The following is a 12,511-nucleotide window of genomic DNA, read 5'->3' on the forward strand; positions in this document are numbered from 1 at the left end:
ATTAAATGCCGGAGTGTTTGACCGCTGCGGTGTTCTTCCCAACACAGGAATATTAAAAGTTATTATATTGTGGTCACTATTTCCAAGCAGTCCAGTAACAGTTACCTCTTGGACCAGATCCTGCGTTCCAGTCAGGACTAGATCGAGAATTGACTCTCCCCTTGTGGGTTCCTGTACTAGCTGCTCCAAGAAGCAGTCATTTAAGACATCAAGAAATTTAATCTCTGAATCTCGTCCTGAGGTGACATGTACCCAATCAATATGGGGATAATTGAAATCTCCTATTATTACTGTGTTTTTTATTTTGATAGCCTCTCTAATCTCCCTTAACATTTCAGCATCACTATCACTGTCCTGGTTAGGTGGTCGGTAATATATTCCTAATGCCATATTCATATTAGAGGAATGCATTGTTATCCATAATGATTCTATGGAACATTTTGATTCCTTTAGGATTTTTGCTTCATTTGATTCAATATTATCCTTCACATATAGTACCACTCCACCACCCGCACGACCTGTTCTGTCTTTCCGATATAATTTATATCCCGGTATGATAGTGTCATACTGATTGTCCTCATTCCACCATGTTTCTGAGATGCCTATTATGTCAACTTCCTCCTTTGATATGAGGTACTCCAGTTCACCCATCTTATTAGACAGACTCCTAGCATTTCTGTAAAAGCACTTCAAAAAACTACCACTATTTATATGTCCGCCTTTCACAGACACGTTGGATTTTTTATATGCGATTGTTTCACATCTGATCTTGCCCATATATTATTTCCGACGTTCCCTATCTGACTAACTTCTAGGGAATCCCTATATATGGAGCCTCGTGTAAGAGAAGTCTCCGTCCGATCCAGGTGCTCCCCCGCACCAATTGGCTTTCCCCCACCTCTTAGTTTAAAAACTGCTCTACGACCTTTTTAATGTTTAATGCCAGCAGTCTGGATCCACCTTGATTTAGGTGGAGCCCATCATAGGCTCCCCCTACCCCAAAAGTGCCCCCAGTTCCTAATAAATCTAAACCCCTCTTCCCTACACCATTGTCTCATCCACGCATTGAGACTCTGAAGTTCTGCCTGTCTATCTGGCCCTGCGTGTGGAACTGGAAGCATTTCAGAGAATCCCACCATAGATGTTCTGGATTTAAGTCTCTTTCCTAGTAACCTAAATTTGGCCTCCAGAACATCTCTTCTACCCTTCCCTATGTCATTGGCACCGACATGTACCACAACCACCGGCTCCTCCCCAGCACTGCCCATAAGTCTGTCTAGATGCTCAAGAGATCCGCAACCTTCGCACCAGGCAGGTGCCTCTGGGGGATTTCCCCTGCTTTGTAGGGCTTTCCTATGGCAAAGAACTGTCAGTGTTCGACCTTCGACCCCCTGTGGGCTACACTTGAGGGGGCAGTCCGTTTGCTCTGTAGGAGCCAAAGCTTTCTCCATAAGCCAGACATGGAGCTGCTTGCTTTCCCGCTCTGCGAGACTATTCTGAAAGGCTCCTGCAGTGAGTACAGACTTTGGTTTTGCGCTGGTGTCCCAAACACCACACACAGTGAGAGTGGCCGTCTGACACAGGGATGGAGATGCAACAGGCAGAGCACGTTTTAAAGCCCAGGAAATTGGTCATGAGTGGCTGGCCACACTTTAAAGCGAAGCCAGCAAACAGCTAGCGCTGATTGAGGAGAAGCCATGTCAGCAGCTCTCCTTGTCAGTTTTTTTTATTTTTTTTAAATAAAAAGCTTTCAAAGTCTGTGTGATGTTTACAAAGTCTGTTTAAAGACTTACCTCTAATTGTTTGCTTGTTTTTCAGGTCTGAGATGGCTGAGGGAAGTGTGACCAGAGCCAGTGGAGAGAAGACCTGAGGTAACCAGCTGGTCATGTATGCGCAGTAGCTGTCACAGGCATCTCGAGACTGTGCTCTGTGCACACAGACAGCTAGCTGAGGGGCACTGCTACAAAAATCTTCAGTCTGTGGACACAGCAGTGTTGACACACCTAAGGTGGAGCACCCACAGGGACCCTTGAAAAACAACCTACGGTGCTTTTACAGTAGTAGACCAAACGTGTTCATGAAAGGTGAACTAGAAAGTACATAACTCCACACAGCCATATTTAACTTCCTTTTATGGAGTAAAGGCACAAAGAACAGAGCAGGGAAAATGGAGGCAAAAAAGCCTTCATTTTATAAAATCCCATGCCACTTCTCGTGTACAAAAATGAACATATTCTGATTGCTTCATGTTCCATTTTCAGCTTTAACTAAACCTTGTGTATATATCTGAACTACGAATCCAAAATACATACCTTCTCTTTGATTTTTAAATCCAAATTCCTCCACTGCTTTTCAACTTCTTGGATTTGCTGTGCCATGGGAGACTTTGCTTGTTGTAGTTTTTTCAATTCCTCCTTTGAACGTTCACGGCTTTGTTTCACCTCCTCATGCTGTTGGCGAATATTTTCATATTCCTTGCAAGAGTTTAAAGCAAAACAATGAAAGCCTTTTACCTTCTGTCTTTAGCTATGTATGTGTCTCTCTCACTCACACACACACACACACACACACACACACACACTGCAGCACTCATGTTTAATTCAACAGGAATTAAAGTTTATTTTACAGCAGCAGAGCTCCAATAATGATTTGAGTAACTTGTTAGCTATGAATCACCTTGACCCAGAGAGTCAGTGACCCACCTACTCCCTGCAGATCAAAAGCATTAGAACAATTTTGTATAAAAGCAGGAGTGTAAACGTTCAATTCTCCTGTGAATGTCCTGACTTGTATGTGTATCTGTCCTGTACAATACTGAATCCCATGAGGGTGTCCTGGTTTTGGCATAGTCCTCCAGTTGATAACATCAACCCATGATTCTACTGCAACTCTCTACACCAAGATGAATTGGAAACTCTACTGATACCTCCAGGACCCTGAAATGTGAGTTCAAAAGCACATGAGTCTGATGTACTCCAGCCTCTGGAGCATGAAAAAAATTGAAATATTCACATTAGGATTTTACAACATTATTTATTAATTTTGCTTTTATGTGTTGCTGCTTTCCCCCCCCACCTGGGATATTATTTTTTCCACTTGTAAACATAGACCATTTTTTGTATTGCTGCCCAAGTTACTTTGAAACATTCTTCCTAAAAAGGTGAGTCTCAAAACATAATCCCCTGGAGAAACTGATAAACCGTTTACTCTTCTGTTACTGGCACTCAAGATTCTTACAGAGACAGATTCTTGCTGGAAACATGTAGAAAACTTTGTCCTAAGGACAGTGTGGCATCAAATATTGAGACCTAAAGAGTCCATAAAGCAGCCTAGGGCCCACCCTTTCCTCAGTTTCTTTCACTATTTCCAAGTCTACTAGGAAGGCTAAAAAATCATTGGTAAGGAGAGCTCATATTGATTAACACACACAAGCTAGCAGCTCCAAGTTTTTCAGTTATAGGTGAATAATAGTTGCTTTTTTCAAATTTTTTTAAAGATATGTATTCTCTGAATCTGAATAGCAACGATTCCCATGAAGCTGGTAGGAGGACCCAACTAAACAAACATTCTACCAAATTGAGCATCAGGTATCAGGATAAATCCAGAATGTTGGGCAGATGTATGAAAAAAAGACTAGTCACAGTTCTACAGAAGTCAAGTATAGGGATGTTTCTAAGAGAAACTGTGGAGACTCTATTGTTTTATCTGTAATGTACTTGAAGACTTTTGCAAATCATAACCCTCACTGAATCATAACACTTTGCCTGTATACATATTTTCTACAAAGGTAATTCAAAAAAAAATAAAGAATCTATAGGACTACTTAATGGGTTTATTGCCACTAAAGGCAGTAGCCAAATGCTCTATTTACACCTAGACTATGTAGAAAAGCTTTCCCCATTAATTAAGGTAGTTCTGGGGGGAAAAGGAGGAAGAAAGTTAAGAATGGGATTAATAAGAGTAGACCCATGGGGTTGTTTTTTGGACAACAAAGAGAGAGAACCAGGAAGCACCACTATGATCTTCTAGTCTGATCTCCTGTGTGATGGTCCAAGTAATATCTGTAATACTTAAGTTATATATTTGCTAAAAGACATTCAAGTTCCCTCCCTCACACCCACAGCATTGCAATGGGGACTTCTGTTCAGTTAGTTATGGAGAATGACCACCAAGTCACTGACTTTCAACACACTCCAGAAACCTGCAAGTATCTAAACTACCTTACAAGTTGGACTATGTACACAATTACAAGTGGATCGTCACAGGGAAGCTTGATAAAATGAAATAGTAGTCAAGTAAACTGAGCTCATTCTCATAGTGGAGAACTTTTGGTTTCAAAATATAATCCAATATTATCAGCATAGTAGCAGATACTTGGTTAACCTGGTTCTTCACACAGCGCACAGTCAGCCTTTGGAACTCCTTACCAGAGGACACTGTGAAGGCCAGGACTCTAAGGCTACGTCTACACGTGCACCCAACTTCGAAATAGCTTATTTCGATGTTGCGACATCGAAATAGGCTATTTCGATGAATAACGTCTACACGTCCTCCAGGGCTGGCAACGTCGATGTTCAACTTCGACGTTGCTCAGCCCAACATCGAAATAGGCACAACGAGGGAACGTCTACACGGCAAAGTAGCACACATCGAAATAAGGGAGCCAGGCACAGCTGCAGACAGGGTCACGGGGCAGACTCAACAGCAAGCCGCTCCCTTAAAGGGCCCCTCCCAGACACACTTTCATTAAACAGTGCAAGATACACAGAGCCAACAACTAGTTGCAGACCCTGTATATGCAGCACGGACCCCCAGCTGCAGCAGCAGCAGCCAGAAGCCCTGGGCTAAGGGCTGCTGCCCACGGTGACCACAGAGCCCCGCAAGGGCTGGAGAGAGAGTATCTCTCAACCCCCCAGCTGATGGCCGCCATGGAGGACGCCGCTATTTCGATGTTGCGGGACGCGGATCGTCTACACGTCCCTACTTCGATGTTGAACGTCGAAGTAGGGCGCTATTCCCATCCGCTCATGGGGTTAGCGACTTCGACGTCTCGCCGCCTAACGTCGATTTCAACTTCGAAATAGCGCCCAACACGTGTAGACGTGACGGGCGCTATTTCGAAGTTACTGCCGCTACTTCGAAGTAGCGTGCACGTGTAGACGCAGCCTAACAGAGTTTAAAAAAAGAGCTCGATAAATATTTGAAGGTCAGGTCCATAGATGGCTATTAGCAAGGGGTAAGGTCTGGTGCCTAGCCTTTTGTCGAAGGTGGGAGATAGATGGCAGGAGACAAATCGCTTGATCATTATCTTTGGTTCACCTCCTCTGGGGCACCAGGCATTGGCTGCTGTCGGCAGACAGGATACTGAGCTAGATGGACCTTTGGTCTGACCCAGTATGGCTGTTCTTATGGTTTTCGGCTGCCCAAATAGGGAATCTCTTTCAATTTGCAGCATGTTTGTCCAGTAGAGTGCTTATAAATCTGCATCAGAATCAGGTGCACCACCAAAACACCCTAATGATTCTGCCCTGTTAAGATGTCAAAACCCAAACAGGTAGTTGCAAGGATTTTAGGTCCAAGTATACCATGCTTTATTTTGTGTAAGAGAGGGGGAAATTTCTGAAAAGAATGGAAGTTCAAGGTTTGCCTCTTATTGTACTTATTGGCAATAGATATATCAGAAGTATGTAGAAGGGCACAAATTGTTGGGCAAAAGTCAGCATGGTTTCTGCAGAGGGAAGTCGTGTCTAACGAATCTATTAGAATTCTTTGAAGGGGTTAATAAACATGCGGACAAGGGGCACCCAATGGACATAATACACCTAGATTTCCAGAAAGCCTTTGACACGGTCCCACACCAAAGGCTTTTACGTAAATTAGGTGGTCATGGGATAGGAGGAAAGATCCTTTCATGGATCGGGAATTGGTTAAAAGACAGAGAACAAAGGGTTGGAATAAATGGCAAATTTTCACAAGGGAGGGGGGTAACTAGTGGTGTTCCCCAGGGGTCAGTCCTGGGACAGATCCTGTTCAACTTGTTCATCAATGATCTAGAAAATGAGGTAAGCAGTGAGGTGGCAAAGTTTGCAGATGACACCAAGTTGTTCAGGACAGTCAAAAACAAAAGGGATTATGAAGAACTACAAAAAGATCTCAGCAAACTGAGTGATTTGGCAGCAAAATGGCAAATGAAATTTAATGTGGGTAAGTGTAAGGTAATGCACATTGGAAAAGATAACCCAAATTACACATACAACATGATGGGGTCAAATTTAGCTACGACAGATCAGGAAAGGGATCTTGGAGTTATAGTGGATAGTTCTCTGAAGACATCCACGCAATGTGCAGCGGCAGTTAGTAAAGCAAATAGGATGTTAGGAATTATTAAAAAAAGGGATAGATAATAAGACAAAAGATATCATACTTCCCCTATATAAAACTATGGTACGCCCACATCTTGAGTACTGCGTGCAGATGTGGTCTCCTCACCTCAAAAAAGATATATTGGCATTAGAAAAGTTCAGAAAAGGGCGACTAAGATGATTAGGGGCTTGGAACGGGTCCCATATGGGGAGAGGCTAGAGAGACTGGGACTTTTCAGTCTGGAAAAGAGGCGATTGAAGGGCGATATGACAGAGGTATATAAAATCATGAATGGTGTGGAGAAAGTGAATATAGAAAATTATTTACCTTTTCCCATAATACAAGAACTAGGGGACACCAAATGAAATTGATGGGTAGTAGGTTCAAAACTAATAAAAGGAAATTTTTCTTCACACAGCGCACAGTCAACCTGTGGAACTCCTTGCTGGAGGAGGCTGTGAAGGCCAGGACTCTATTAGGGTTTAAAAAAAGAGCTCAATAAATTTTTGCAGGTTAGGTCCATAAATGGCTATTAGCCAGGGGTAAAGTATGGTGCCCTAGTCTTCAGTACAAGGGCAGGAGATGGATGGCGGGAGATAAATCACTTGATCATTGTCTTCTGTTCTCCTTCTCTGGGGCACCTGGCATTGGCCACTGTCGGCAGATGGGATGCTGGGCTGGATGGACCTTTGGTCTGAGCCAGTATGGCCATTCTTATGTTCTTATAAGCACTTTTGATCCATCCTCTAATTTTCTGTTATTCTTAGGAGCAGCAGTATTGGAGTTAAGACAAAAGAAAGCATGACAGGGGAAATATCTCCCTCTTCCAAAGAAAAACTATTGTGCTTTGCATTTTCTTTCATTGCCAGTAGATCTATTTGAAGGGGTTTCCCATCGCAGAAACAAAGTACTTTTTACTTTCCAGACCATCTTTTCTACAAGATGAAAGTTCTGCTGAGGTTGTAGGCTAATGTATTCTATATGCTTCACAGTCAGGCAGTGTTGAGAACAACTCATTTTTGAACGCAGTACATCCTCAAAGAACAGGTTTGTAACAAAGAGCAACTCTGGCTCCACCCCCATGGATCAATATAGCGTATAGGTATGTAACCTAAGGACTTCTTTGTTGTGGCCAACGATAATTGCAAAGTTTAAAAAAAGAAAAAAAAAAAACACCTCCTGATTATTTGATAAACAATGAATGTCTAACAGCCCAAAAATGAACTCAAATCTAAACAGCAAACAATATAGGATCTCAAAATGTTTGCTAACTAGCTAACTAACCAGAGAGAGAGGTGGTTCAGGAGTAAAAGTCAGGAAGATAGTGGTACAAACACACATGTAAAGTGTGAAGAAATAGAACATGTAAAAAAAGTTTGTGAATGTCCTGCTGTAAACGTGTATCACATTAAAAATCATTGTGCGCGATTTTTAAAATAGGGGTTAAAAAAAAGTATGGTTTGACATTATTTATTTAAGGGCCATCTCTGAAAAAACCCATGCAATGCAGCTCTTGTATTTTGGCGTTTTTACCAAATTGGAAAAAATGGTTCTACTTGCTATTTTAGTTTTCAACCCCAATACAGTGCATCTTCATGCTACTGCCTGCTAAATATTTATATTTCTTGATCCCATACTTGACAGATAACAGACTTGAGAAACAACTTAGCTACTTGCTCTAACACAACGGTATGTAACCTGGCATCTGCCAAATTACAGAACTTTAACTGGGACCTAACTAAGTGAGCACATCTACCTGTGGTAAGTGTACCATATGCAATTACTACATTGGGATTCACTGGTTAAAAAGCTTCATGTCTTCTCTATTTAAATGTCCTATACAAGTGAGTTTAGTATTCTGAGGAACAGCCACTAGCATATCATAGTAACTGCTTCTTGTCCACCATCAGGCCCAAATGTTCAAGACAGCAAAAGGGTGGTGAAAGTTTTCTACAGAGGTCTTGGGAAATTTTAAGTATTCAGGAATGTATCAAGTGTGGGAATCTATAAAGGCCTTACTCGAAGAACCACTTGTTTCCAAAAGTAAGTCAATTTAGAAATATCAGTGTTATAACACATTAGTTTTCCCCTTAGTCTCTATTGATTAGCCTTCAAAGTACCACCCCAATACAGTTTGATGTTAATGCTGTTTCCTGACTAAATGTACACAGCCTGTAGCCTTCCTGTGTAAGTAATTACGTTTCAATCCTTCACCAAGTTATTCCCTACCACAAAAACAGGAAAAAAAAAAAATTCACTTCACCCACATAAAATCAAAAGGATGAAGGTCATTCTCCACTGCCAGGAAAGAAGGCTGTAAACCTATATTCCTCAGTAGCTGTCTCTTCATATCATTTGCACTGTGGGTTAGGGGCAACTGAGCCATATAATTATGAATCCTGTTATACTTCCTCACGTCCACCCATCAATTGCTTTTTTCTTAATATACAGGGGGCTTCAGTGTGATTGCTATACCTGTGGTTGCGATTCCCCTCATCCACTATCACTAATCGGCTCACCTACTATAGAAGGCCAGGCTTTCTGCCGCCTCTGTGAATTTCAGTCATTGTGAATAAAATCTAAAAGCTTGCTACATACACTTCATTAATTTAAGCTCATGAAGGAAAGTTTTACCAAAAGGCACGAAAGCAGAGTAAATATAATAATACCTCAAAATACTAAACTATCCCAGCTTAATTGATATCTTTGATTCTCCTGTAGCAGATTCGCCAAGGATCTGCAATCTGCGACTCTATGTACTTCTTTGTGGCTCCCAATGCTAAAATTGCAAAGAAAAAACCCTCCTGATTATTTGATAAATTGTGAACATCTAAAAGCTCAACAACGAACAACTCATACCTAAACAGCAAACAGTGTGATCTCAAAGGGTTGAATAACTTACCCTTTAATATGTGTAGTGCATTGTGGAATATGATACTGTAAAACTGTGTTTTAATTCTGTTGCTAAGAAGTCTAGATTTTGAAAAGGGAAAGGAAGCCGGTGGCATTCCTGCTGTGAAGGTCAACACATATTTTAAGAAAGAAAACAAATTAAATAATGAACTAAAACTGGTATAATTAAAATAGGCTTGGGAGTGAAAGTCAGGAAGATCGTGGTATAAACACACATGAAAGTGTGAGGAAACAGAATACGTAAAAAGTTTGTGAACGTGTATGGCATTACAAACCATTATGTGCATGATGTTCTTACATTAGGGGTTACAAAAGTATGGGATGACATTATTTATTAAGGAACATCTTCTATTCACATGTATTGCAGCTCTTGAATCATTGAGATTTTAACCAATGTGGGGGAAGGGCTCTTCTTACTAGTTTGGTTGCCCACTCCGTACTATACAGAGTCAGTTTTAAAAAGTATTAAATTTTGTAAATCAAAATAATCCACACGCTTGCAGATGCAAGTCAAAATGATTTACCTTTAACTCAACAAATCTCTTACTTATTTTGATTTCTTTAAAGCACTTATTTACTAGTTCTAGGCATTTGCGCAAAAAAAGATTTTGTGAAACTTGCTGCAAGGCTTACTTCTGAAGCAACAAGATGACTCATTATTCACCAAGCGTAGGGCACGAGATCAGCTGCCTGCAAACAGGCCAACCAAATACAGTTCTGAACAACTGATGAGAATAAGGAGTCACTTTGTATTCATTTTAAAAACATGAAATGCAAGCCATTCCGGGAAGCAGTAGATGCAACTACAAAGAAGCTAAGTAAGGCCATATGTAGAACACAATGTTTCAGGACAGTTATACACTTTCTGTAATGTTGGTAGCACTCAGGCTGTTCTAGTTTGGAAAAAAAAACATCTTATTTCACTGCACTGTGTCTTAAAAGATGGCTGCCTTACAATAGTTTTGCCGAAAAAATTGGGGGGAGGGGAGGAAAAAACCAACCAAACTTACCACCCAAGGTCTTTTTCTCTCAAGCATTTCTATTAAATCCAGATGACGTTTGCGTTCATAATATCTCTCCACATCTTGCTTATATCGTTCATTCCTTTGCTTCATTTTCTCCAGAATATTAGTTTTCTCTTTCAATGAATTCTGTCAAAAAAAGTATTTTTACACAATTTATTTTGCTTTATTAAATAAGTAAATACTAATGGGACCTGGAGCAATTATGAAAAGTGTAACGAGTTATGGTTCATTCTTTGTCATGGTGGCTTGAGTGTCTCAAGGACACAGAGAGATATGCCAGCAGGAGCTGCAAACCAGACCATTTCAGATCACCTCTCTCCAAGAGGAAAGTGGTTGGCTCAGGGTTAACAACCGTACTCATAAAAAAAGCAAAAGTTACAGACACAGTTACAAAGCACCCTACAGCTACATATCTTGGAAGTAGTTGGCAAGCTGCTCGGATGGAGTAGCATGTGCGCTAGGGAAAGCCTAAAGGAAGCTGCCCTGCAGATGCCTGCTCTCTCTCACCCAGGAGAATCACCCAGTCTGGACCACATATCTAGTGGGAAGACTGTACAGATCGCAGCAGAGCTAGAACAGTATAAGCTTGCAGTTTTGGGCTTGCATGAGACAAGATACACACAATTTGGGCAGCTTTTCTTGGCAACCGGTGACACCCTCATCTATTCTGGACATGAAGAAGAGGGTACACCACACACAGAAAGCTTGAGTTTGATGTTATCAAGAGAGGCATCTGATGCTTTAATGGAATAGACAGCAGTGTCATCACAGCCAGATTCTACATGGAAGGTACTAATTGTGCAATGTTATGCACCAACCAACCAATTTGGAAACACACCAGAATGGCCTGGAAGGAGAATTGCAATAAAACATTGGGAAAGAGAACAAGGTGTCCTAAAGAATCGATCACAGCAGAAACTCAGAAAAGTGAAGGAACAAAAAGAGAGAAAAGCGGCAGTCAACAGCAAAACCAGAGCAGCCACGGTGAAAGCTCAAACACTGCATTCAGAAGCCAACAAAGAAATTAAAAAAGCTGTAAAATGGGACAAGAAGAACTTTGTGGAAAGCCTTGCACAACAAGCCAAACAAGTTGCAGGACAGAGAAATCTGAAAGAGCTACATAACATCACATGGAAGCTAGATGGGTCATGGCATACAGTGGATCAGCCAGTAGAGGATAATGAGGGGTGTGTGCTAACAAACCTAAGTGAGCAGCTAAGTAGATGGAAGGAACACTTTGAAGAGCTACTGAACCACCCTGCCCACATGGAACCTCTCGAATTACCACTTGCAAATATACCTCTGCACATTAACAGCAACAGACCTACAAAAGAAGAAATCAGCAAAAACCATTGCCCATCTGAAAAGCAGAAAAGCATCGTGTCCAGACAATAACCACACAGAAGCAATTAAGGGCGGTAGTGAGACAGTCAACATGATGTATAAGCTATCTGCGACACTGAAGAGCTCCCACAAGACTGGAAACATGGCTACATATCAAGCTTTCAAAGAAAAGCAACCTGAAGGAATGCAACAACTACAGGAGCATCACGTTATTGTTTATTCCAGGAAAGGTGTTCAGTAGGATTCTCTTTGAGAGAATGAAGACAGAAATTGATACACAGCTCAGGTAAGAACAGGCCAGCTTCCAAAGCAAGAGATCTTGTACAGACCAAATAGCAACTCTCAGAGTGATCACAGAACAGTCACTTGCGTGGAACTCCCCCTTGTACACAACCTTCAGAGACTGTGAAAAAGCCTTTGACAGAGTTGAGAGACACACTTTGTGGAAACTGCTGCAACACCATGGTATCCCATTCAAAATCATTAACCTGGTCTGTTCAACATATGAATCCTTGACATGCCAAGTTGTTCACAATGGTATCTTGACAGACTCCATCATGCTCTCAAAAGTGCAACAAGGGTGCCTATTGTCACCTTTACTGTTCTTGATCACAATGGACTAGGTTACAAACAGGACAGATGACCATCAATGAGGCATTCAACAGTCACTTTTCAAACAGCTACAGGACACTGATTTTGCTAACATGTTGCCCTCCTTTCAAACTGACATGAAATCATGGAAGAAAAGGTCACAACACTAGACAAAACCGTCTCAATGACTGGACTGAGCATTAATAAGAGAAAGACCAGAACAATGAGGTACAACCAGTCCAACACCACCATCACCACACTGGGAAGGGGTGACC

The 12,511-nt window shown here is 41.4% G+C and overlaps 1 protein-coding gene across 4 annotated transcripts in view; it reads right to left on the minus strand.

The window, feature by feature from the left end:
- Positions 1–12,511, minus strand: part of SMC5 (structural maintenance of chromosomes 5) — a 114,392-nt gene that overhangs the window by 65,144 nt on the left and 36,737 nt on the right. For all 4 annotated transcript variants that reach the window (XM_074994779.1, XM_074994777.1, XM_074994776.1 and 1 more), the window contains 2 exons: positions 10,287–10,427; positions 2,313–2,474 (listed from right to left, as the gene is read on the minus strand). In XM_074994779.1, the coding sequence (XP_074850880.1) occupies positions 2,313–2,474; positions 10,287–10,427 (303 nt within the window). The remainder of the gene's footprint in view (positions 1–2,312; positions 2,475–10,286; positions 10,428–12,511) is intronic.

This window comes from Carettochelys insculpta, chromosome 5 (assembly GCF_033958435.1).
Source record: "Carettochelys insculpta isolate YL-2023 chromosome 5, ASM3395843v1, whole genome shotgun sequence".
NCBI lineage: Eukaryota > Metazoa > Chordata > Testudines > Carettochelyidae > Carettochelys > Carettochelys insculpta.